This window comes from Priceomyces carsonii (genome assembly GCF_900007245.1).
Source record: "Priceomyces carsonii strain CBS4050 genome assembly, scaffold: Debaryomyces_carsonii_scaffold_3, whole genome shotgun sequence".
In the NCBI taxonomy this organism is placed as follows: domain Eukaryota; kingdom Fungi; phylum Ascomycota; class Pichiomycetes; order Serinales; family Debaryomycetaceae; genus Priceomyces; species Priceomyces carsonii.
In genome coordinates this window covers 1,536,212-1,557,803 of record NW_026946676.1, presented here as the reverse complement: position 1 = coordinate 1,557,803, position 21,592 = coordinate 1,536,212, and the positions used below count along the sequence as shown (strand labels likewise).

The 21,592-nt window shown below is 37.4% G+C and overlaps 14 protein-coding genes across 14 annotated transcripts; 6 read left to right on the top strand and 8 right to left on the bottom strand.

Moving 5' to 3' along the window:
* Positions 1–120: 120 nt before the first annotated feature.
* Positions 121–2,364, bottom strand: PRCAT00003365001 (uncharacterized protein; the record flags this gene model as incomplete). Its single annotated transcript, XM_062953287.1, has 1 exon — positions 121–2,364. The coding sequence occupies one exon, from the start codon at positions 2,362–2,364 to the stop codon at positions 121–123; it is 2,244 nt and encodes a 747-aa protein (XP_062810105.1).
* An 849-nt stretch (positions 2,365–3,213) lies between these two features.
* PRCAT00003364001 (resistance to Congo red protein) lies at positions 3,214–3,669 on the top strand (the record flags this gene model as incomplete). The annotated part of the gene is made up of 1 exon (XM_062953286.1): positions 3,214–3,669. One exon carries the CDS (start codon positions 3,214–3,216, stop codon positions 3,667–3,669), a length of 456 nt encoding a protein of 151 aa, XP_062810104.1.
* Positions 3,670–3,729: 60 nt separating this feature from the next.
* PRCAT00003363001 (putative nitronate monooxygenase) lies at positions 3,730–4,890 on the bottom strand (the record flags this gene model as incomplete). Its single annotated transcript, XM_062953285.1, has 1 exon — positions 3,730–4,890. One exon carries the CDS (start codon positions 4,888–4,890, stop codon positions 3,730–3,732), a length of 1,161 nt encoding a protein of 386 aa, XP_062810103.1.
* Positions 4,891–5,296: 406 nt separating this feature from the next.
* On the bottom strand, positions 5,297–5,665 carry CYB5 (Cyb5p; the record flags this gene model as incomplete). The annotated part of the gene is made up of 1 exon (XM_062953284.1): positions 5,297–5,665. One exon carries the CDS (start codon positions 5,663–5,665, stop codon positions 5,297–5,299), a length of 369 nt encoding a protein of 122 aa, XP_062810102.1.
* Positions 5,666–6,299: 634 nt separating this feature from the next.
* On the bottom strand, positions 6,300–7,034 carry NOP15 (rRNA-binding ribosome biosynthesis protein; the record flags this gene model as incomplete). Its single annotated transcript, XM_062953283.1, has 1 exon — positions 6,300–7,034. The coding sequence occupies one exon, from the start codon at positions 7,032–7,034 to the stop codon at positions 6,300–6,302; it is 735 nt and encodes a 244-aa protein (XP_062810101.1).
* A 170-nt stretch (positions 7,035–7,204) lies between these two features.
* Positions 7,205–7,858, bottom strand: PRCAT00003360001 (nucleotide diphosphatase; the record flags this gene model as incomplete). The annotated part of the gene is made up of 1 exon (XM_062953282.1): positions 7,205–7,858. One exon carries the CDS (start codon positions 7,856–7,858, stop codon positions 7,205–7,207), a length of 654 nt encoding a protein of 217 aa, XP_062810100.1.
* A 275-nt stretch (positions 7,859–8,133) lies between these two features.
* YAF9 (Yaf9p) lies at positions 8,134–8,802 on the bottom strand (the record flags this gene model as incomplete). Its single annotated transcript, XM_062953281.1, has 1 exon — positions 8,134–8,802. The coding sequence occupies one exon, from the start codon at positions 8,800–8,802 to the stop codon at positions 8,134–8,136; it is 669 nt and encodes a 222-aa protein (XP_062810099.1).
* Positions 8,803–8,918: 116 nt separating this feature from the next.
* Positions 8,919–12,284, bottom strand: PRCAT00003358001 (phosphatidylinositol-3-/phosphoinositide 5-phosphatase; the record flags this gene model as incomplete). The annotated part of the gene is made up of 1 exon (XM_062953280.1): positions 8,919–12,284. The coding sequence occupies one exon, from the start codon at positions 12,282–12,284 to the stop codon at positions 8,919–8,921; it is 3,366 nt and encodes a 1,121-aa protein (XP_062810098.1).
* A 580-nt stretch (positions 12,285–12,864) lies between these two features.
* TOM7 (Tom7p) lies at positions 12,865–13,044 on the top strand (the record flags this gene model as incomplete). Its single annotated transcript, XM_062953279.1, has 1 exon — positions 12,865–13,044. One exon carries the CDS (start codon positions 12,865–12,867, stop codon positions 13,042–13,044), a length of 180 nt encoding a protein of 59 aa, XP_062810097.1.
* A 479-nt stretch (positions 13,045–13,523) lies between these two features.
* Positions 13,524–14,453, top strand: PRCAT00003356001 (flavin adenine dinucleotide transporter; the record flags this gene model as incomplete). Its single annotated transcript, XM_062953278.1, has 1 exon — positions 13,524–14,453. One exon carries the CDS (start codon positions 13,524–13,526, stop codon positions 14,451–14,453), a length of 930 nt encoding a protein of 309 aa, XP_062810096.1.
* A 162-nt stretch (positions 14,454–14,615) lies between these two features.
* RNH35 (ribonuclease H2 catalytic subunit) lies at positions 14,616–15,644 on the top strand (the record flags this gene model as incomplete). Its single annotated transcript, XM_062953276.1, has 1 exon — positions 14,616–15,644. One exon carries the CDS (start codon positions 14,616–14,618, stop codon positions 15,642–15,644), a length of 1,029 nt encoding a protein of 342 aa, XP_062810095.1.
* Positions 15,645–15,866: 222 nt separating this feature from the next.
* LAT1 (dihydrolipoyllysine-residue acetyltransferase) lies at positions 15,867–17,270 on the top strand (the record flags this gene model as incomplete). The annotated part of the gene is made up of 1 exon (XM_062953275.1): positions 15,867–17,270. One exon carries the CDS (start codon positions 15,867–15,869, stop codon positions 17,268–17,270), a length of 1,404 nt encoding a protein of 467 aa, XP_062810094.1.
* Positions 17,271–17,550: 280 nt separating this feature from the next.
* On the top strand, positions 17,551–18,966 carry PRCAT00003353001 (transcription factor TFIIIC subunit; the record flags this gene model as incomplete). The annotated part of the gene is made up of 2 exons (XM_062953274.1): positions 17,551–18,357; positions 18,475–18,966. The coding sequence occupies 2 exons, from the start codon at positions 17,551–17,553 to the stop codon at positions 18,964–18,966; spliced, it is 1,299 nt and encodes a 432-aa protein (XP_062810093.1).
* A 105-nt stretch (positions 18,967–19,071) lies between these two features.
* PRCAT00003352001 (uncharacterized protein) lies at positions 19,072–21,474 on the bottom strand (the record flags this gene model as incomplete). Its single annotated transcript, XM_062953273.1, has 1 exon — positions 19,072–21,474. The coding sequence occupies one exon, from the start codon at positions 21,472–21,474 to the stop codon at positions 19,072–19,074; it is 2,403 nt and encodes an 800-aa protein (XP_062810092.1).
* Positions 21,475–21,592: the final 118 nt, after the last annotated feature.

Sequence of the window (21,592 nt, the reverse complement as noted above, 5' to 3'; positions counted from 1 at the left end):
TGATGAGTTTTTACAGTCAAATAAAATTTCAATGAGTCAATAAAATATACAGTACAGTTTTGAAATATATATGCATAAAATATATGAACATAAAAATGTTACCGTCCCAAAATTAATAAACTAGCACTTCTTAGCTGTAAGATAGAATAAATAATGTACAGCTTCATTGGGCCCTACCACTTCTTTAGAAGAGCAAAACTCATCGATTTTTCCCAACATCTCAAATAAACGAAAGCATATCTGTGTTTCTAAGAAAGAATTCATATCATTGACAGAACTTAAAAGTACCATTCCATATCTTACGTTTTCCTCGCCAAATAAAGTTGACAACTCTCTTAGGAAAGCTTGCGGTATATCTGGTACTAAATCAAAGACTTCAGCTAAATCAAGGTCCATGAATTTTGCTCTTTTAGGAAAGTAGCTTGAGTTCATATCTTGTATCTTAGTTATTGCATCTTCTCCTAGAAGGAATAAAGGAAATTCCAATATTCCACCTACCCGTAGTATTCGATAAAACTGCTTCAAGACAATGCTATAGCTCCTTGGGGTGACATTTAGTGCAATGTCTCTGCTATGTACAAGATCGAATGATTCCGAGGGCAAATGCATTAAGCTTTTAGAATAGTGTTCAAAGTTCCTTGGCCCGTAGCTAACTGTAGCATTTGGATTAGGAAGACGTTTTTTAGCTACACCTTCAACTACGGGAGAACGTCTTTCGACATTTCGAAGTAGTTGAACGAGTTCTTTTGGAGTTGAATTTTTATACAGCTCATAGTCTTTAAATCCAAGAAAACTGAAATAGTTTTTCGCAAGCTCCCTATCCAGTTTAAAGAAAGTGTCCTTTTCTGCATCCTTCTCGGCTTCGTCATATGCATCAGGAGCATTTATTAAATTTTTATCCTCGTTGTATATGTCGGTTTCAATGAGTCGGACAAAAGGTATCGTAAGTGCAAGAAACCAGGAATATTGGGTACTGAAACTTGAATTGAAAAATAACACTTTGACCAGATCATCATTTTCAGCCTTTTTCCTTTCCACGTACACTTCAAACAAATGCTTCGCGATCCTGCTTCCAATAATAGAATTGTTGTTTAATTTAGCCAATATATGAATTAGATACATTTCAAGCAAAATGTATTCATAGGATACCTTAGTAACAGACTGTAAGGTCAAACTTTCTTTGAAGTTCGAAGATATAGCTTCTCCTGTATCTACCTTTTTCAATGTGTAGAGAGCATTGCCTATCACTTTGAAAACATGCTTAAAGTGATAGTGAGTGCGTATAATGTTATCCAGCTCATCAAGCACCACCTCCAGGGAGTCAGGTAAATTAACCAAATATCTCACATAGTTAGTAAAATTTATCATTATTAGTTCTTCACAATTCTTCACTGCCAACTTTTGCCTATCCTCTGTTTGCATCCTTATTAAATTACGCAAAAACCTCCTCACACATGTTAGCTGGTGGGCAAGAATCCCTTCATAATAGCTCACATCATATGTTTGGCCGCTAATAGATAAATCTTTGCAACTTCTATGACGTAAAATGAATTTGAATAAAGATTGAAGTCTTAGAGTTGCAAAGTTGATCGGGTCATCTCTGTGATGCTCGTTTAATAGTTCGAGAAAGCTATTATAACGAAATAATTGAAAAGCAGGACTATAAAAGTTTTCCTTAATTCCTTGTGAGGAGTTTATAACGCTCAAGTCTATTATCAAATTGAACTTGGGTATTTTCAGAGAGGGGATTTTTATTGCCGGAGATCGCAATTTACTTCTATCCTCCTTCATACTATCCTGTGAAAGTGTAGACACTACGGATGGCTGTCGGGCATTTCGAGACAAGTTCAAATTGGAGTCAGAAGCTTTAGGGCTGATGTTTAAATCTTTAGGCGATGAGTACTGATCTGAATTGGCTCTAAATTTCTGATTCGTTGTATCTGCTGACTTATTGGAAAGTATCGATAATGAGTCATTACTCTTTCCACTAACCTGGGAGCTGGACCTATTCAATTTATCAGTATTTGACCAAAACTGATTAGCAATACTAAATGCTGAAGTTGAAGATGCTCTTGCTGGAGACGCAGGTAAACTGGCAACGTCGGTATTACTGACCACCTCGTCCGCACCAACTTCATTAAGTTCTTCCATTGCTGGCACTTGAGGAGGAATCTTAGAAATTGATGATGATGTAGATTCAGAAGATAGTGAAGCTTTCGAACTTGTTGGTTCTGATATTGAGCCACTCTCCTTTTGCGAGGCACGCGAGTGTTTGTGACTTTTGTGTTTGGATTTTCCCCCCTTCTGCTTCTTCATCTTCTGCTGCATTTGATACGAAGCAGATGGTATGAGGTAGAAACTCATTTTCGACGTTTTCCTTCTTGGGAAGCTACTTTGAATTAATAGAAACTGTTCTATTAGATTTTTTGAATATGCAAGGAGATTGCCGACTTTGAACTTGTAATCTCCATAGTATGATAACGAACTGACAGCCGTGATGTCTCCATGTCGTTTGTAATGTCGCATCTGGTGTCAAGGATGATGTTTTCACTATTAAAAATTCTCTTCTTGGTGATAGCAGTGGAAGATCGACAGTAACCACATGAGACGCTACTTCAAAGAAACTCGTCAGTATTGCAACATTTAGTCTAATCTCGTAAGGTTTGTAGTCTTTTAACATGTACGTTGCAGTTTCATTTTTCAATATTTTACAAAATCTACAAATTAGCAAAAAAAGTATCAGAGAATAGTACTTGAAGTTTGGTTCCAAATACAATTTAACACTTGAATGGAACAAAAAAGTGCACTAATATCGAAATCGAAATAATTCATAATTGAGTTTAAAGGTACGGCTATAGTCTTGTATTATTTGCAGCCGCGTCATCCTATATCTACACTTCCAAATAATTTAAAGCCTCCTTAAGCAAATACACTCTACATTACAGAGAAGTAGATCGCAATGATTCTAGAATTCCATATATATACTGGTTCATCGCTGAGAGTCTATATTTACATATGCCAAGATATATTGACGACAGGTCGACATTCACCAAATGTCGCTTTAATAAATCTCTCTTTTTTTAGGGTCAGTAGTACTACTAATTACTGCAGATTTTAAATTGCTACTTACAACACGAGCTTCAGAAATCTACTTTTTGGTTAAAAAACTAGATTAGACTAGCCATTTAATCATTAGAATTATAATAAGATATAATGTTTGTAAAAGATCTAGCTGCCGGTCATGAAATATCTAAAAGATTCTACTATTATGGCAGAAATAATTGGTATGGATCGAGGTGGCTTCTTTTCTTATTGTTTCTTGTCCCAATTGCGTTTTTCCTAGTACTATTTCTTGTTAGAAGAAGGAAAAGAAAGGGCCGTATAGTCTATCCTTCTAATAATCAATATTATAATACGCAACAGACTGGTGGTCCTTATGGGCCGCCACCACCGCAACAAAATGGACCTGTTGGCTATGACCAGCAACCTAACTACGGAGCACCGAATGCATATGAACAGCAGCAGAACTATGGAGTGCCGAATACATATGAACAGCAGCAGAACTACGGACCATCTCCAGGATATGAAAATAGTGGACAACAAAACGGGGCTAATATAGATAACTTTCAACCGCCTCAAGGTCCACCTCCTTCACATCAAAAGGTCTGAATCGTAAAAAAGCCTCAGAATTATATTTATTTCGAATATGCTTTCCATATATTATGATATTTAAGTAGAAGAGTTCTTATTGTTTATTTCAGAAGAGAGCTTTTTCATGACTTGTTCAGTATTTAATGTGGGGTCAATAAGTGTATAATTTTGTCCCGCCAAATAAAATCCAAGCTGCGGATCCTTCTTGATTTGAGCCAATTGCTTGTAAGCACTGTAAGCCCAACCATACGGTGGCTGAGTTTGTATAGTAGGAGTTTTATCATAGTAAGAAACCAAATCTTTTAAAAATTTTGTCCTTAAAGCTCTTGCTGGTTTACCTGACACTAGGGATGTCATTATCGTAGGTTCGCCATTGTGCTGCAAAATACGATTTTTAATAAAATCTGATGAATTAGACTCTGGAACAGTCAAGAACGTAGTACCAAGTTGAACTGCAGAAGCTCCTTGAGATAAATATGATGCGATAGTTTCGCCATCTACGATCCCACCAGATGGTACCAAGTGGACCTTGTCAGCGTTTTGACCTAAATGGCGCTTCACCTGTTTAAATAGTGCAGATGTTGAAAGACACTCGTCTAACAAAGTGGTTGTTAAGAAATTTCCCCTATGTCCACCTGCCTCGAATCCCTGCAAGATCAAGCCATCAACTCCTAAATCGACTAAATATTTCGCTTCCAGGACCGAAGTTGCTGTGACAAAAACCATTATTTGATTGTCTTTTAGAATCGATATAGCGTTCTTGGAAGGATGTCCAAAATGAAAGCTGACCATTTTTGGTCTATAATCACATAAATACTGTAGAAGTTCACTAAAAATTTCCAGATAACGATCTTCAATTTCAGTCAACGAAACATTTGCATTCCTGAAATTGACCAAATCACCAATAACTGATCCAGAGGATTCTTCTAGTAATGAGATCCAATTCTTTTTTTGTTCATCCAGTGGCCGTGCTTGTTCTTTATAATCATGACAAAAAAAATTCAAGTTGACTATATTGGAGTCACTACTCAACGACTTAAAGTCTTCTATCAATTTGACAAGCGGCCCAATCCCTTTAGTTAGATCAACTCCACCGAAAGGTATAGAGCCAATTCCTCCGGTCTTTTGAACAACATATGACAATTCAGGAGTTGAAATCCCTGCCATTGGCGCTTGAATGATTGGAATTTTTGCTCCTATCGCTTTTAAGAAAGTCTGACTTGTGGAAAGTTTGGACATTTTGTATATCTAAGGTCAAATTAAAAAAATATTAATGGACTCTGGGGTAGACAAATACTATGTAATATTCTCAAAATTTTCCGAGAAGCGGTCTCTAGATGTTTAATTCCCTTCAAAACTCATGACTCAGAAAGCAAATTAAGTTTTCTTTAGTAATTTCTTGCTCTAGCTGAGCTTCATAAAACATTCCAAGAGCTATTAGACAAAATTCCGGTCTTCATAATAAGTTATATTTTTCGTCATATCCATTACCGTACACTAGTTAAGATACTTCAAGTTTAGAAAGAAATTCGGAAGATCTCATTACAGTCAGTAGTACACTATACAAATAAAGAATGTATCGATGAATATGGATCTATTAAATATGAAATATGCATTCGATCAAAACTTATATCTCATCACTTCACTATTTATTCTGAAGATAATAGTAAGCTCCAAAAGCAATTAAGAAAACCAATACAGCCACCAAGGGTAAAGAAACGGTGGATGTAGTTTCACCGTGTTTTTGAGGAGCAATTTCTTGGACCACTGCACCCTCGGCTGTACCGATAAGTAAACCTTTCAAGATGTCATGTGCATCATCAGAGTGGCCGATGTCGTTGAAAGCTTCTGTAGCGTCGATACCCGCAACATCAAGGATGACCTCCTCACCACCTGGATGTTCATCTATGTATGGTGACACATCGTAAACCTTTCCGTTATAGACAATCCATAAGTCATCACGAGTGTTATGTAAGGCGATTTCATCAAAAGTATACTCCTTCAATTCGGACATTTTTATATATATTAGGATCTATTAGTGGACCAGATATAATCTCTATATTTTATCCTGAAATTTTTTTTAAGAAAAGTTCAAAGATTTGATCTAGTGTTTTGATAATAGATAAAATTTTATCAAATAAATTATCGCTCCTCAACTATTATAAGTGTTGGGAAAGAGGGAAATATAAGCGACTTTGTATAAATTTTCTTTTTTCAATCTGGGTAACTTTACTCAAAATATGATACCCAAGCCGCGCACAGAACGAAGACACATGAAGTCTGCGACAACAGTCTCCTTCATGTGATAGCTTAAACAATAAAAACCACGGAGATTATGTATTACTCCAGCCGGACTCGAGTCCAATCAGGATAAAGATGATGTAAGCTTTCAATAATGAACAGCGTCTCGCAGCTCTTCCCACCGCCTTGAAAAACAAAATCTTCAGCACTATCGCGATCCGTTGCCTTAGTAGGGCAGCATCTGAGCCGCAGAACGCTGCGCTTGAGAATTGTGAAAACTCTCTAGGAAGAGCGTATGTTCTCGCTGCGCCGTTTCTGAATTTGGGTCAGACTTTTAATTCCGGTATATATTCTACTACATGAGTACATGGGTTACTAGCATTGCCAACGTAAACCTGATACATTCATTATATAGCTGCTAAATCAAAATCGATGCCCTTTTTTTTCAACTCTCTAAGTTTGGATGCCTTTCTCTGCTCATGCTTTTTTACTAAACCTTCCCATTGCTCTTTTGATTTGGGTTTATCGTGCCTGTGTTTACTAATTTTCTTCCATGGGAGAACCTTGAATTTTCCAGACAGATTGAACATAGACTCGTGCACATGCGAGCCGTCAACTAATTTGCACTTCAATAAATGACCAAAAATAAGATAATTGTTCATTGTCTCGCTTGCGATTTTGGCCACTTCGTAATCGTCAAACTCAACAAAGCCATAATGCTTTGACTTCCCAGTTTTCTTATTTCTAGAGAGTTTCAAATTTATGATATTACCAAACTGCGTAAAATACTTTTTCATCTCATCTTCATAGAATCCATGGGGAATTCTTCCTATGTATATGATAGCTCTTTTGTGCCTAGTACTTTCTTTCTGAGGTGAGATACGTTTGACCGTCTTGTTGACTGAATGCCCCGATAACAGGGATGGACGTTCAGCAACTGTTTTATTTTCTATCTCAGAGTTTAGCTCACCTTCAGAGTCATCTTCATTCTGTGACTCTTCTTCACTGGAGAGGCCTTCAATGTCACTTTCTTCTTCCGATGATAACTCATCTCCTGACGATGAAGACAGTTGAATTTGTAGCAAATCAGCTTCTTTTTCAGACTGCTTAACCAGCTCTGCTTCGACACTTTTACGAACCATTATAGAGTGGTTTTTGAACGATGTATAAAGACTTCACGATGAAAAAGATTGGGATTCTACTCGATGCTCATCTAAAATTTTCTTTTCCTTTAAACAATATATACAGGATAAAATTGGAGAATGCAGGTTTTGCTTGAAATTTCTTAAGCATAGAGTGCCTATGAACTCTATTACTTTAACAAAGATTCAAGCATATGGAAGGTACGGCGTACAGGTAGTCCAACTACATTAAAGTAATCGCCTTCTATGGACTTGAATAACAAGCTACCGATATTTTGAAATTTAAATCCCCCTGCTACATTCAAGCCTTCTTCACAATCAATGTAAGCATCGATTACATCCTGAGAAAGATCGCTATCAAATACAAGGTTTGTAATTTCAAAGTCTTGTTTAACAGTTATACGTCCTTCATCAATCTTTGTGAGCACTATTGAAGTGATAACTTGGATCTTTGGATGCTCCTTGTATTGATTGAAGGCTTCCCGTTGCTTGGCTTTATTGAGTGGTTTTTCAAATATCTTATTGTTACAAGCAATTATAGTATCTGCGGACAAAACAATGTATTTTTCATTTCGATTTTGTTCCCTTAAGTCTCTTGAAACAAATTCTGCTTTCATTAACGACGTTTTTCGTACGTACTCTTGCACTGTATTCTCTGATTTCAGTAAATTCTCTTCAAAATTCGAAGGGATGACTAAAACATTATGTAGACCCAAATTGTCTTTGACTATAGATAACCTTCTGGGAGAAGATGAAGCCAACACAAACTTGAATTCCTGTAATTTGCTATATATTGAAGGATGAAAATGTGAGATTTGTCTCATGATGTATCTTATTGCTTCGTATCTTTATCAATACAGCGTGAGTTACTTGAAGTTACTTATTAGGTATGGCTGAATCTTGTAAAGGCATATAGAATTGGACGCCGAAGATACCAATTGAATAGATATAAACTTTAATGGAAGTTCATTTCTTTTCGTTTCTCGTAACTTTCAGTTCGCACTTCAGAAATGCAAGACGTTTACTGTTTAGCATACATATCGACATAAAATTTAACTGGTATTATACAAACTATAGAATATTGAACGTGCCATTCACCCTATTGTAGCAAGGCCGCCTTTTGCAATTCTAGATCTTGAAACTCAGACTTTTGTTTTTCAACTTCTTCCTTCACCCTATTTACATATACATCCAACCTTGCCAATTCATCCAACTCGTCCGTCCTTATGTACTCTTGATCTCTTTTGGACTCATCTGATAACTGGTAAGGGAGCAAATTGCATGGTTTTCGAGTAAGGATTTCGAATACCTTTTCAGTAGGATCTTGAAATACTAATTCATCAAACATTACAGAATGCACCTCACCATTTTCCTTTTGAGGGATTTGGGGATTGAAAGGATGAAGCTTCAAGCCATGAAATATTTGGAAGTTTTTCTCGTTTATGCCAAGCTCAGCACCTGAATGAAAATGTATTTTTATTATGATTTCGAATTCGCCCCATCCAGTTTCTGTAACCTCATAAGGTGGTTGTTCGATGGTGCGTACTGGGGTATCATAAGTTTCATGTAGTCTAAAAGTCACTTTTTTTATTAAGGGAGTAAGATCTATGTTATCTAGGGCAGGTTTAATAAATACGGTCCACTCATGAGTATGATCCGGAGGTGTACGCTCAGTCCTTTTCTCGGGGGCAAGCTTCACTGCATTATTTCCATAGAGCACTGGAACAGATATGGATAGATTCTTTAATCTTTTCGAAGTAGTACTCATTCCTTGTGTAAGAACTTATCAACTTATCTGTTCTATTCAACAGCTTTCAGTAATTGTCAATAATATCAATTATGGTGTGTATATAAAGATCTATGAATGCTTAAATAAATCTAAAGTTATTTTGGAACTAGAGGAGCCCAATCTGCCATTGTTCTTGGAGAATTAGATACTTCGACTTGTTTGTTGTTAGTCAGTGTTCTAGGAGGAGGAGGAGGGACTGGGCTGCGCCTAACCTGCACTCTATCGCTTTTTTCGGGGGATTTTGGTCTTTCACCATCAGTTTTTGCAGACGCCAATGACAATGGCTTAGCTGGTATAAGCGGTTTTTTGATATCCAGTGATGTATTATTGGGTGTTACAACTGGGGAGCCTTTCGATGGGGTTCCAGAATGAGACCTATTTGGAACTAAAGGCGTAGCCGAAAATCCAACCGGGACTTTCACTTCTGAGGTTGTTTTTCTTGGGGGAGGAGGAGGTGGTGGAATGCTTGAGGAAGTAGAATTTGCGTTATTGAGAGGTTCAGTCTGTGCCTTCGCAGAAATATTTCGACTTGCTGGAGGGGGTGGTATTCTCCTAGGTGAAGCATACTTGGCACTTGAGGGACGTGGAGGTAGTTTGGGACCGGAAGTTTCGAAGTCATCCAAGAGATTCATTTCCGATAAAGTATCAGCGGTAAAACTCGAATCCTTAGATGAAGAAGGTTTCGTAGACGAAGCACTGTCAGATATTTCAACTAGAGATATATCTCCTTGATCACCATGATACTTCTTAAAATCCTCATACAAGAATTTAGCCATCTCAAGTCGCTTGGGTTCATCAACAAACTTAACTTTGCATTTGAAAAGAGAGAAAACTGGCTTGTGATCACTGATGTATATATCCATTAATGATCGGTAACTCAATTGTTGGATTTTTTCCAAGCCATTTGAACTCTTGTAAAGAATCCTATCTGTCCAAGAAGGAACTCTTTGCTTCTCAGAGGTATCATAGTTCGAAGTTCCCTTATCAAATTTGTAAGTTGGGTAGAACTTAATTACTCCTTCATTGAAAATACTAAAGGCACCTTTTTGAGAAAGCTCTTGATTCAATTGGTCATTTTGAAGTAACTCATCAAACGCACCACTATCAATCAAAGACCTCACGCGTTCGTTTGGCATGGATATTCTATAGTTAAGGTCACCAAACCATACTATATGGTCATGATCGCTCAAAGTATAGTTTCTTGTAAACTTCAAGCCTTGCATAATAGTTTGATATTCATTATATCTTTCCACGACAGCGGTGGTACCAGCGGCCAAGTGTGACGTCACTAACGCAATGGATGTCAGACCGAAATCAAACCTAACACCACATGCACCTTTGTTGGCAGTAATTCCACCCATTCCAGTCTTTTTTGAAGAGCCGGCAACTTGTTTGACTCTACTCACTTGAGATTTTTTCACGAACAAAAATAACGAGATCGAGGAAATAGCCTCTGTACGTAATAATAAGTAAGATTCCCTTTGTGAATTAAGCTGTTTGTTGATCAAGTTGGCCCACTGCGTTGGTTTGCTGTTATCGGCTGACAAAATCGAGCCAGCATTTAACTCAATCATCTCCTGTAGTCCAATAGCGTATATGTCAGGTAGAGAAGTATCGGCAATCTCAGGAGGAAAAAGCCAACTTGTTAAATCAAGAGCATTACTTGGGGAAGCCGCATTAACATTGAAAGTACCCACAAATACTGTAATGTTACTCCATGTCGTGAATGCACTAGACTGCTCCTTCAATTTTTCTTGAACATAATCATTGATTGGATCATAGATCTTGACCGGCTTTGAGTTCTTTGCATCATAGCCAAGTAATAAGTCCATAGTCGACTGCTTTCTACCATCAATAAACGTATTTTGATACATTCGCGAAACTGATTTAGTTACGTCAGAAATGGCACCTGCGAAGTTCATTTTCCCTGATCGAGTATAAGAGGACTTTAATGCGTTGGTTCCAGTGTAAATCTGGGAGATTGCGTCGCCGTTATCAGCCCAAATTGAATTGTGTCGGGTGATGATTTCATCTGACGCGAATCGCTCCCGATATCCTGATCCATTTGTTGACTGATTCATCAAAATGTGTTCTAGGACATTTTGACTTATAACCTGTTGAACAAGATTTGTGCGGTCTAAGCAGTCCAAGCAATTGACTCGAAATACACCGTTCTGTCTTGTTATTACTTCGTCATGCTCAACATCAAATGAGAACCAACCAATCTGGGCTAACGTGTTTTCCAAAAGAGGTAAGATCTTTGCAGCCCCGGCAAAACCTCCGCTCTGTTTAGTTTCATTATGAAAATCAAACTCAGTAAAAGGCATGTCCTGCTTTTGGTCAAAATTATTATATAAATCTTTGTAGCGCCTCAGTAAAGATGCTTCTGCAGGTTTTGTTTTAGATAGCAAGTTCACAATGTGACATGTATCGTACTTGTGTTTCAAATCTAAGAAATGCTTATTAAAAATAGGCTGCGTTGCTTCCAATGATCTAGTTAGTGTTATCTTAGGGTTTATCAATGTCGAATCTTGTTCCCAAAACGCGGGAACAGAGCCTCTTACCTCCGTAAAGGCAAATATCAGCCCTTGCAGTAAGCGACTAAAGATAACTTCTGTCTCGACAAAGTTCGCAACATCCCCGTTATCGTCAATGCCTCTAGCATTGAATCTCGTTCCTGCTCTCTTCCACGACTGTTTTGATATAATGGTCAAAGAATCACCCGGCCGGCCTAAAGCTACAGTAGATGCACAGCCTCTTATCACTGTTGTTAAAAACTTGTTGTCATCTAACAATGCTTGGCCAAACTCATCCAATTTAGAACGGAAACCAAGAAGTTCTTTCATCATGAAAGAATTCCACATATAGTCTTTCAGATAATGCTCGAAGTTAATCTTTCTTGTATGGGTACTTCTTTTCTCATATAGTTTTGATCGGGAAACACCTCTGTCTTGAAGTAAAGAAGTCAAATCAAAGTCATTTGAATAGTAGAAAGACCCATTGGACAATAGCTTCCTTAATTCAAAACAGGGATGTACAGTTCTGTTGTAGTCATTTCCATCGTCGTAGTCATCTGCCCCAGAAGATTGAACTGGCATTCCATTAGGATCCAAAGTTACAAAGTCCCATTCGTCACTAGTCAACGACACGAACTCCACTGAATATATCTTATCAACAGTCTCATATCTCAAAGGCTGTGCTATTTCCTTAATTGCTCCTGTAATGACAACCAAGAAAACCTGTTCCTCAACAGTAATGAGGCCGAGACATCCATGGACATCTCTACTAATTAAGACTTTATAGCCATTTTCTTTGCTGATTTGATCGTTGGGAGCTACTTCGACAGCCACGGACGGACCCCATGAGTTCGTCGACTTTTTCGTTAATTGTCTGAAAAGTAGCGAACATGTGTCCGAATATAGAGCAATGGTCCTGTTTTCACTTTTATATAGAACCTTCATCTTACCCTATTTCCTCTAATGAGGTCCACTATGGGAGTTTTATGAATATCTTGTGAGTGAAAAACTGGAGCAAAAGTTACTATTGCGAATGTTATTTTTACAAGTTTGACGACATGCTGCAATAATTTAAGCTGCTTAAATTAAACCGGAACAGTGAAAAGAGAGCTGGCGAATATGGAATTAAGATAATCACTAAAACAAAATGCTAAGGTTTTTGGTGAAAAATACAATCATTATCGTTTAATTATATAAAAGAAAGCCAACAAGAGAAGATATTGATGAGAACAGAGAGTAACTAACACATATGACTGCAAAGCAGTTCTCTTTTTAGGTATTAGATTCATGACTAATACTGTATGATGCCTCAAGCACCCGGTTAGGGTATTTGCATAGAAGATCAGGTACTGGCCCTTAAATTAATGTGTAATCGTTCTCAATTTGCAATTCTTATGTCGATTTTATCCTGTACATTATTTTTCTTTTTTTTTTCTGTTCCATTTGATCACGAAGTTGACGAACAATTTAATAATTTATTTAACTATTATTCATTTATACAGAAGTAGAAACTAGAGTCCTGAAAATGGTTTCTAATCAATACCAATTGTCAGATGAGTCAAAAGAAAGATTATTAAAGGTTTTGGATTACTCTAAAACAATTGCTCATTACGGCTTCATCCCATTTGTATTATACTTAGGTTGGTCAGCTACACCGAACAAGCCTTCGTTATTCAACTTATTAAGTCCATTTCCATCTTCATAGATGCTGCAGCTACGCTGTATATTATGAACAGATAGATGATGTTAAATCTTTAGTGAATATTGTCGTTTAAACTCTTCGAAATACGAAACAAATTTCATCAAAGGAAAGTAAGATTGTTCATTTAGAGCGAGACTCAAATCATAGGAAGAATGAACATTTAAGATCATTGTCTTCATCTTGAGGCATCATATTCATTTATGCAGCAGTCTGTAATACGTGATGTATATAGTTTTCAAAGTATTTCGGAATAATTTACAAAGGTTGTAGAAACTCTCGAACATCAACTATAGCGTAGTCCAAGAGGCATCCTCAGTTTTCAGGTAGGTTCAGGCTATCTGTTGAGCTTGTCGAATATTTTGGACTATCTAGAGTTTCGCAAATTTAATATAAATATCAAAAATCACTGACTTTACATTTGCTTTGCTCTCAATTAGAAACCAATTGAAACAAGCTTCTGGCACTGTATTTCACATATTCAGATGAATAATGAAAGCATAGGAAGACGAAAAATCGAAACTATAGCGGGCTTATCAGCAGGTTTTGTTACTACATTAGTGTTTCATCCTCTTGATTTGATCAAGATTCGACTTCAATTACTTAAGGAACCAAGTAGAGCACCATTTTCATCCATAGCTAAAGTTCTTTCGGAAATTAACAAGTCAGCAATTACAGAATATGCAAACTACAACTCCAATAACATTATATTGAAGCAATACAAGTTTCCTCATACCATTATTCAGTGCTACAGAGGGATAGCACCAAATCTCATAGGAAACATTACGGCATGGTCATTATATTTTACCATTTATGCCGAACTTAAAGGGATTATACACACATCTAATAAGACCGTCGACTATTTTACCTCTTCGACGCTTACAGGTCTTACATGTTCCGTAATCACGAATCCTATTTGGGTGTTGAAAACCAGGATCCTAGGTTCTTCAAAGTACGACGTCTATGCTTATAAATCTTTAAGAGATGGTATTTCACAAATATACCAACGCGAAGGAATAGCAGGGTTCTGGAAGGGTACTACTCCTAGTATGCTTCAAGTTTTTCAAGCGAGTATTCAGCTTACGTTATATGATCATTCCAAAAACTTTTTCACAAGTAGACATAACACCTCCAAGCTATCGACGACTGAATATATTTATTCCTCAGCACTCTCAAAAGTTCTTAGCATGACCTTAATGTACCCCATTCAAGTCCTAAAGACAAGATTACAAAGTTATAACCCACAAAATGAGAAACGAGGCATCATTAGTGTTGCTAAAGGTATATGGGGCGACGAGGGTAGAATGAGAGGATTTTATAAGGGTTTTGGCGCAAATATTCTTCGAGTTGTTCCTGCTACTTGTGTCACATTTGTTACTTACGAAACAGTGAAGAATTATTTATCATATAAATAAATGTACATACTTCTGTCTTCTGTCTTTACCGTCCATTCGATTTTCTCTGAAGATTCCTGTATGTGGTTTGGCGTGTTTACACTTCCTTATATCAATTACGCGTAATTAGAGCTCGATTTAAATAATTTTAATAATCTAGATAGAGATTGAAAGCTAAATGTGATGTCTGCTGGTGAAGAAGATCGAACGAAGAAAGACTCAGTGGGTACTCCTAATGTTAAGAGAAGAAAAATCGAGTCTCACACTTGGTTGCCTCCTTCCGTATCGTCAATTGCGGATCCTTTAAAATTTCAATCATCGACTTATTTGTCAGACATACCTGAAGCTATTATATCTAACCCCAATGAAGACATCGTTCTAGGTGTGGATGAAGCAGGTAGGGGTCCTGTATTAGGTCCAATGGTTTACGGGATAGCGTATGCTCTTGAAAAATATCTGAATAGTTTAAAGAGGGAATATGGATTTGCTGACTCGAAAACTTTGAAAGAGGACAAGCGATTAGAGCTATTTCAAATTATGTTAAGCAAGGATGACACTTTGGCCAGAAATGTAGGCTGGGCAACAAGAACTATGACAGCAAGAGATATTCTGTCGGGAATGTTACAGTCAACACTGGGAAAGGGTTCGTATAATCTTAACGACCAAGCTCATGACACAACCATACAATTAATAAAGGACATTCTAAACAAGGGTGTCAGGGTGACAAAATTATACGTCGACACTGTCGGTCCTCCAACTTCCTATCAAGCGAAGCTAAAAAGAGAATTCCCAGGTATTGAGGTAACAGTAGCAAAAAAAGCGGATAGTATATATCCAATTGTAAGTACCGCATCAATTGTTGCGAAAGTAACTAGAGATTTAAACTTAGGATACTTCAACGTTAACTTATCCACTTTGGTAGGAGCAAATATAGGCTCGGGTTATCCTTCTGATCCAAATACCAGTTCATGGCTCAATGGCAATGTTGATAAAGTATTTGGTTGGAACTTTGGCATTATTCGATTTCTGTGGCAAACAGCAAAGGATAGTCTTCAAAGAAATGGGGCTGCAAATGTGGTCTACGAGGAACAATGTGTAAAGCAGGAGAGTTCATATGGCAACGTTTCCGATTTCTTTAATAATTCTAGTAGTGAGCAGGGTGAAGGTAGAATCGATATAAGACATTATGGTTCTCAAGATGTCGTGCTTTAAATGAAGCGCTCTATATTCAACGGTTTATAATTTTATAGTTAAATGTCTCTGTGGCGGACATTTATATCCGAAACATCACACAAAAACCTAACAAAGTCGGGAGACAACCATGCGACTGAGAGATAACATTCGATGCTAGTGAGGAATATATTGGGTTTATAGAATTAAATATTCATACTAAAGTTTGGTGTAAATAAAATCTTTTAGTAAAAAAGTTGAAGGATGTCTGCTTTATTTGCTGCTTCTAGGACCAGTTTGGCAACGCGTGCTGTTGCTTGCACCAGGCAACATAGATTCTCATATTTACAGTTAGCAAGATTGTATTCATCAGGCAAATTTCCACCACATACTGTTATTAACATGCCGGCCTTATCCCCAACAATGACACAAGGTAACATAGCTGCGTGGTCAAAGAAAGTTGGCGATAAATTGCTGCCTGGAGAGCCAATTGCTGAAATTGAGACAGATAAAGCTACAATGGATTTTGAATTTCAGGAAGATGGCTACCTTGCTAAAATCTTATTAGAAGCAGGTACACAAGACATTCCAGTTGGAAAGCCTATTGCAGTTTATGTCGAGGATGCTGATAGTGTCCCGGCCTTTGAAAATTTCACTGCTGAAGATGCTGGAGACAGTGGGGCATCTGCTCCTCCAGCTGCCAAAGAGGAACAAAAAGATGACACATCTAAGGATGAGCCGAAAGAATCAAAGTCTGAATCTCCAAAACCTTCATCTCCTTCATCTCTGTCAAAGAAACCTGTCAATAGAATTTTCGCATCTCCCTTAGCCAAAACTATTGCTTTAGACAAGGGAATTTCGTTGAAAAACATCAAGGGGTCAGGACCAAATGGTAGAATCGTTGCGAAGGATCTCGAAAATGCCACCCCAACACCTTCTGCTGGTGCTGGAACAGCTCCTGGTCCAACTTATAAAGATACACCTCTCACCAATATGAGAAAAACTATTGCCAAGAGGTTGACCCAATCCACCCAAGAATGCCCATCATACATAGTTTCTTCCGAGATCTCTGTTTCAAAGTTGTTAAAATTACGTCAATCCCTCAATGCGTCGGCTGAAGATAGATACAGATTATCAATTAACGACCTTTTGATTAAGGCTATTGCTTTAGCATCTTTAAGAGTACCAGAGGTTAATTCAGCTTGGTTAGGTGACCAAGGAATTATCAGAACATACAAAGCTGTAGATGTTTCGGTCGCAGTTGCAACTCCTACTGGCTTGATTACTCCAATTGTCAAAGATGCAGACACCAAGGGTTTAGCTGCTATTTCGAAGGAAATCAAGGCTCTTGGAAAGAAGGCTAAAGAAGGAAAATTGAGTCCAGAAGAATATCAAGGTGGTACTATTACCATTTCAAACTTAGGTATGAATCATGCTGTCAACAGTTTTACTTCTATCATCAATCCACCACAGTGTGCTATTGTTGCAATTGGTACCGTCACGAAGAAAGCTGTTCCTTCAGAGGTGAATGAGCAAGGTTTTGTTTTCGATGATGTCATCACAATTGTTGGTTCTTTTGATCATAAAGTTGTGGATGGGGCCTTAGGTGGTGAATGGATAAAAGCTTTGAAGAAGATCGTCGAAAATCCATTAGAGATGTTGATTTAATTTACTTACGTGCCAGCAACTCAAGACTATAATTACAATATATCTTAAACTTCATATCATTTTGAAATTAAAATAAGTCTAGAAATAGTTAGAATGTAGATGTGATCTCGCCATGAACACTGGATCTATCATTCTTGTAGCGGGAGTGCGTTGAAAGACAAACTCAACTCAGATCTAAACAATGTTACACAAAATTGTTCGGACACCATAGAGTAAACACGAGTCAGTTAAATACAATAACGCAATATAAGTTAAAGTAAAGAGTATAGACTTAACATACATGACTATAGAAACTATATATGTGGCTAGACATGGCTACAGAGCGAATTGGCTCCCACCTCCGCATCCCCCTAATCCAACTGGTATTGATAGTGATCCACCTTTAGCAGCTCATGGTGTTGAACAAGCAAAGCAATTGGCAGAATATATCAATTCATTTCCAGAAGAAGAGAAGCCAGGGTTTATATTAAGTTCGCCATTTTACCGATGTGTTCAAACAACTGAACCAATTTCAGACGCTTTATCTGTAAAAGTGGGAATAGATAGAGGTGTTGGAGAATGGTATAAGAAGCAAAGAGGAATTATCCCTGAACCTGCTAATTACGATACATTGTCAAAATTTTTTCATTGCCTTGCTGATTCGTCATATTGGGATAGAGATAGAACAGTTGGGGTTGTGCCAAATGAGTCCGGTGAGACAGAAGAAGATATATATAATCGTGCTTCTGAATTTTGGAAAACATTCATCCCGACATTCGAAGAGAGGTTTCCTAATGTCAAAAATATCCTCATTGTCACACATGCTGCAACTAAAATTGCTTTGGGAATTACTTTATTGAAGCGGAAGAGCGTATATGACACCTTAGATGACCAGGGCTCACTCTTGAGAGCTGGCGCTTGCTCACTAGATAAATATGTGAAGAAAGATAACAGATGGATCATCACCATGAATGGAAATTGTGACTTTTTAAAAGATGGTGAAGAAATGAACTGGGACTTTCACTCTAAATTTGAAGCAGGCTCTGATGAGGATATCAAAGCACGTAAAGAAGCAGCTGAAAAGAAAGAAATAGACCATGTTTCCAAGGTTTCAAGCAGTGAAGCAAACGCTATGTCCGAAGGGGATCCAGTGGACTCGAAGCAGTACGAGGTACGTTCGTAAATTTTATACAGAATAAACAAATATTTTTACTAACTAAAAAAGGATTTTTTTGTCACCATTGATATCCCAGTGGCAGCAAAGAGTCAAAATTTCGAGGACTCAAATAATTTTGAGTCTACCATAAGTAAAATCAATCTAATACGTCCTTCCTCCCAATTTCAAATCACAGATATAAATAATGAATCACCTCTTGTGAAAATATCAAATAGAAACCTCACACTTACTGCGGAGTCAAACACTAACGATATTGTCAATAATCTCGGAGTAATAGATGGGAAAATTTTTGAAACCAATTGGAAAAGATTAGTTGGAACTGACTTGATATTCGATGATTACGGAGAATTTATAGGAAAAGTTCAAGAGCATCTAACTTGTAACGAAAGTACTAAAATTTTGCCTAAAGAGAATGAGAAAGCATCGGCTGTAGAAGAATTAGAGCCTTCAACTAGGGATATAAAGGAGGAAAAGACTACATTCTTGAAAAAAGCAATTAATTATGCCAAACTGAAGAATTCCGATGTGGACGACAAATGATAAGCTCATGTTTTAAATTGAGAAAGTGATGCATATTTACTAGGTATGATTTTGTATATTTTTAAACTTGGAAATCTAATACTCATGGGTCCCTCTTTTGGCATCTTACTTCTTGGCCACTATCATCCTTTGAATGTGGTCCATAAACAGCTGCAAACTGATGTCATCTGTGAAAACATCTAGCTGAGCTCCATATAGATGATTTGGATTGGTTGCATAACTTGTAGACGGATTCAATCTTGCCATTAAAAATCTTGCTTGCGAGCCTCCTTCATCACAATCAATAAACCGAGGCAAAGGAAATCTGTCTACTAATATTTCAACGGCTTCTTGTTTAGGTGCCTCTAAGAACTCCTTAAAATAGGAATAATCTTCCATATCTTGGTACCCAGCCTTTCTCCATGACGCAACTTTTGAACCATGGTAAATTAGTATTTGGAAAAAGGTATCTAATAGGAGAATCTTACCGTGTCCTAAAGATAGGGAATCTAATAGTACAGGAATTCCTTCAGTATTTGGTTCTCCATTTTCATCAATTTCTCCGAAGGAATCAATATCATATGACAACAACGTAGGCTGTATGATAATGAGAGAATTTGTAAGATCCTCATGCATGAAAACATGCCTCGTAAAGCAAGTTTCATCAGGGGAGCTATTGAAAACATTTATGAGGACAGACCTTCTCAAGTGATACATAAATTGAGGTAGCATTGCATAGGTTGATGAAAGACTAAATGAGGATAAGTCACCCTGACGATAGACTGCAAATCTTGAGCAAAAATCAAATAATGTCTTGTCTAGTTGTTTCACAATATCAAATGGTTCGAAATATGATTTGAAAAAGTTACTAGAATCAAGCTGAAGTTTATTAACCGCTTCTCTAGCTATAAGAACGAGTGCTGTTTCTTGATCAAAACCAGATTCTAAGCTCATAGGGTCAGTATCGGAGACAATCGATATTGGAGTTGTTGTCACCCTTAACCTCATCTCTCCAGAAGGATGTTCATAATGGAACAAGTACTGAATGTAAGAAAAATTGAGATTCAAGGAGTCCAATTTTTCAAAATATATAGCATAAGTTACTTGAGTATCAGCGTTACATAATTTCCAAGAATTAGTATTACCTTCTCCTATGCTCTCATGTGAAATGTATTTTGAATTTGGAGTTCCTTCACTAACCGGAAGCGCAGTCGCATGTCCTATTAAGCCTTTTATTTTTAAGTCTGACGTAACATGACACTCTAAAGTGGCATTAAATGCCATGTCAAGGTAATCTGACTCTTCATTCTCTTTTCGAAGAAATTTCATTAGACTCTGCTTGAATATCGATGTGCTAAAAGAATCACTCATAACAACAATTCCACCAGTTTTATGGCATATTTCTTCCATTTCAAATAGGCCGATTTGATCATAACTGCCAATAAAAAAATCACAACTCAATCCCATAGTGACTAGAGTTTTTGCAATCCCTGAGTAGTATTTCTTAGCCTTTCTTAATAAGGATAAGTCAGCTTGAGTCGTCGATTGGAGGTTGACAGACGGCAATTTCACTTGTGTCGACTTCATGATATCATGGTGAGATCTCAAAGGTTCTTTTAGTAGCTGGCCAACGATCTTTCCTGGGCCATAGGTACACGCACCACCTATAAAACACATAATATGGCCACCAGAAGATCCACCGACACCAATAATTGAACTCAATAAATTTGCAGCTATGCCTAAGGCAACACCAGTTGCACGAGCTGGTCTCTCTTTCATTTCGCTATGAGGAAACACATTTGGGACTAAACTTTCGATTATTTTTGTGACTTGATACTCTACCAAGTGAACAGGTTGTACAAAACGCTTACCAATGGGACCTAGGATCTGAATGATAGGATCTGGTTCATGTGACGAATGAGCTCGTAGTCCAGGTGCCAATAATCCCATGGCCTTCTGAATCTGTTCTGACGTATATTCTTTATTACCGTTGAATGCGTAGATCGAACTTGCACCCTGGTTAGTCAAATCATGTACTTGGACATGTTTTCCATAAGAAATAAAACCAATTAATGCATTTTCGGGCAACAAACTTAATGAAATTGTTAAAGATTCTTTAAGTGACTCAAAAGCCTCTTTAATATCCCCAGAATCAAAGCAAGTATCAACAACGTAAAAGAAGAGCGGCGGAAAACTACTTGTCCTTCCAGTCTGATATTCAATAGTAGAACACTCAGGATTCAATCCCAATGGGATACCTTGTGATACATTGATACGATTAGAAAACCCACAGAATTGACAATGCCATATCTCATCATTGATTGCAACAAATGGGTTTATGAATGATCGACATTGCCGACAACAAGTGACATTCTCCTTTCCTGCGATAGGGATTTCTGATTTATTATTCAAAGGAGTGTAAAGAGAACCCAATGGGACAACGTTACGGTGATGCTGCATTTTGGACTTCGGAAGACAATTCCACGAGAGCCTAACACCGTCATTATCTTCTCTCTCATCGAAGTTCATCTCTATGTTTTGAAAGGAGTGATCACGAAGTCTACTGCCCTTCTAAATATATGCATAGCACTTCACAGTTTTTTTTTTTTTCAGTGAAAGTACACAGTTCGCGATAAGAGAAAAATTA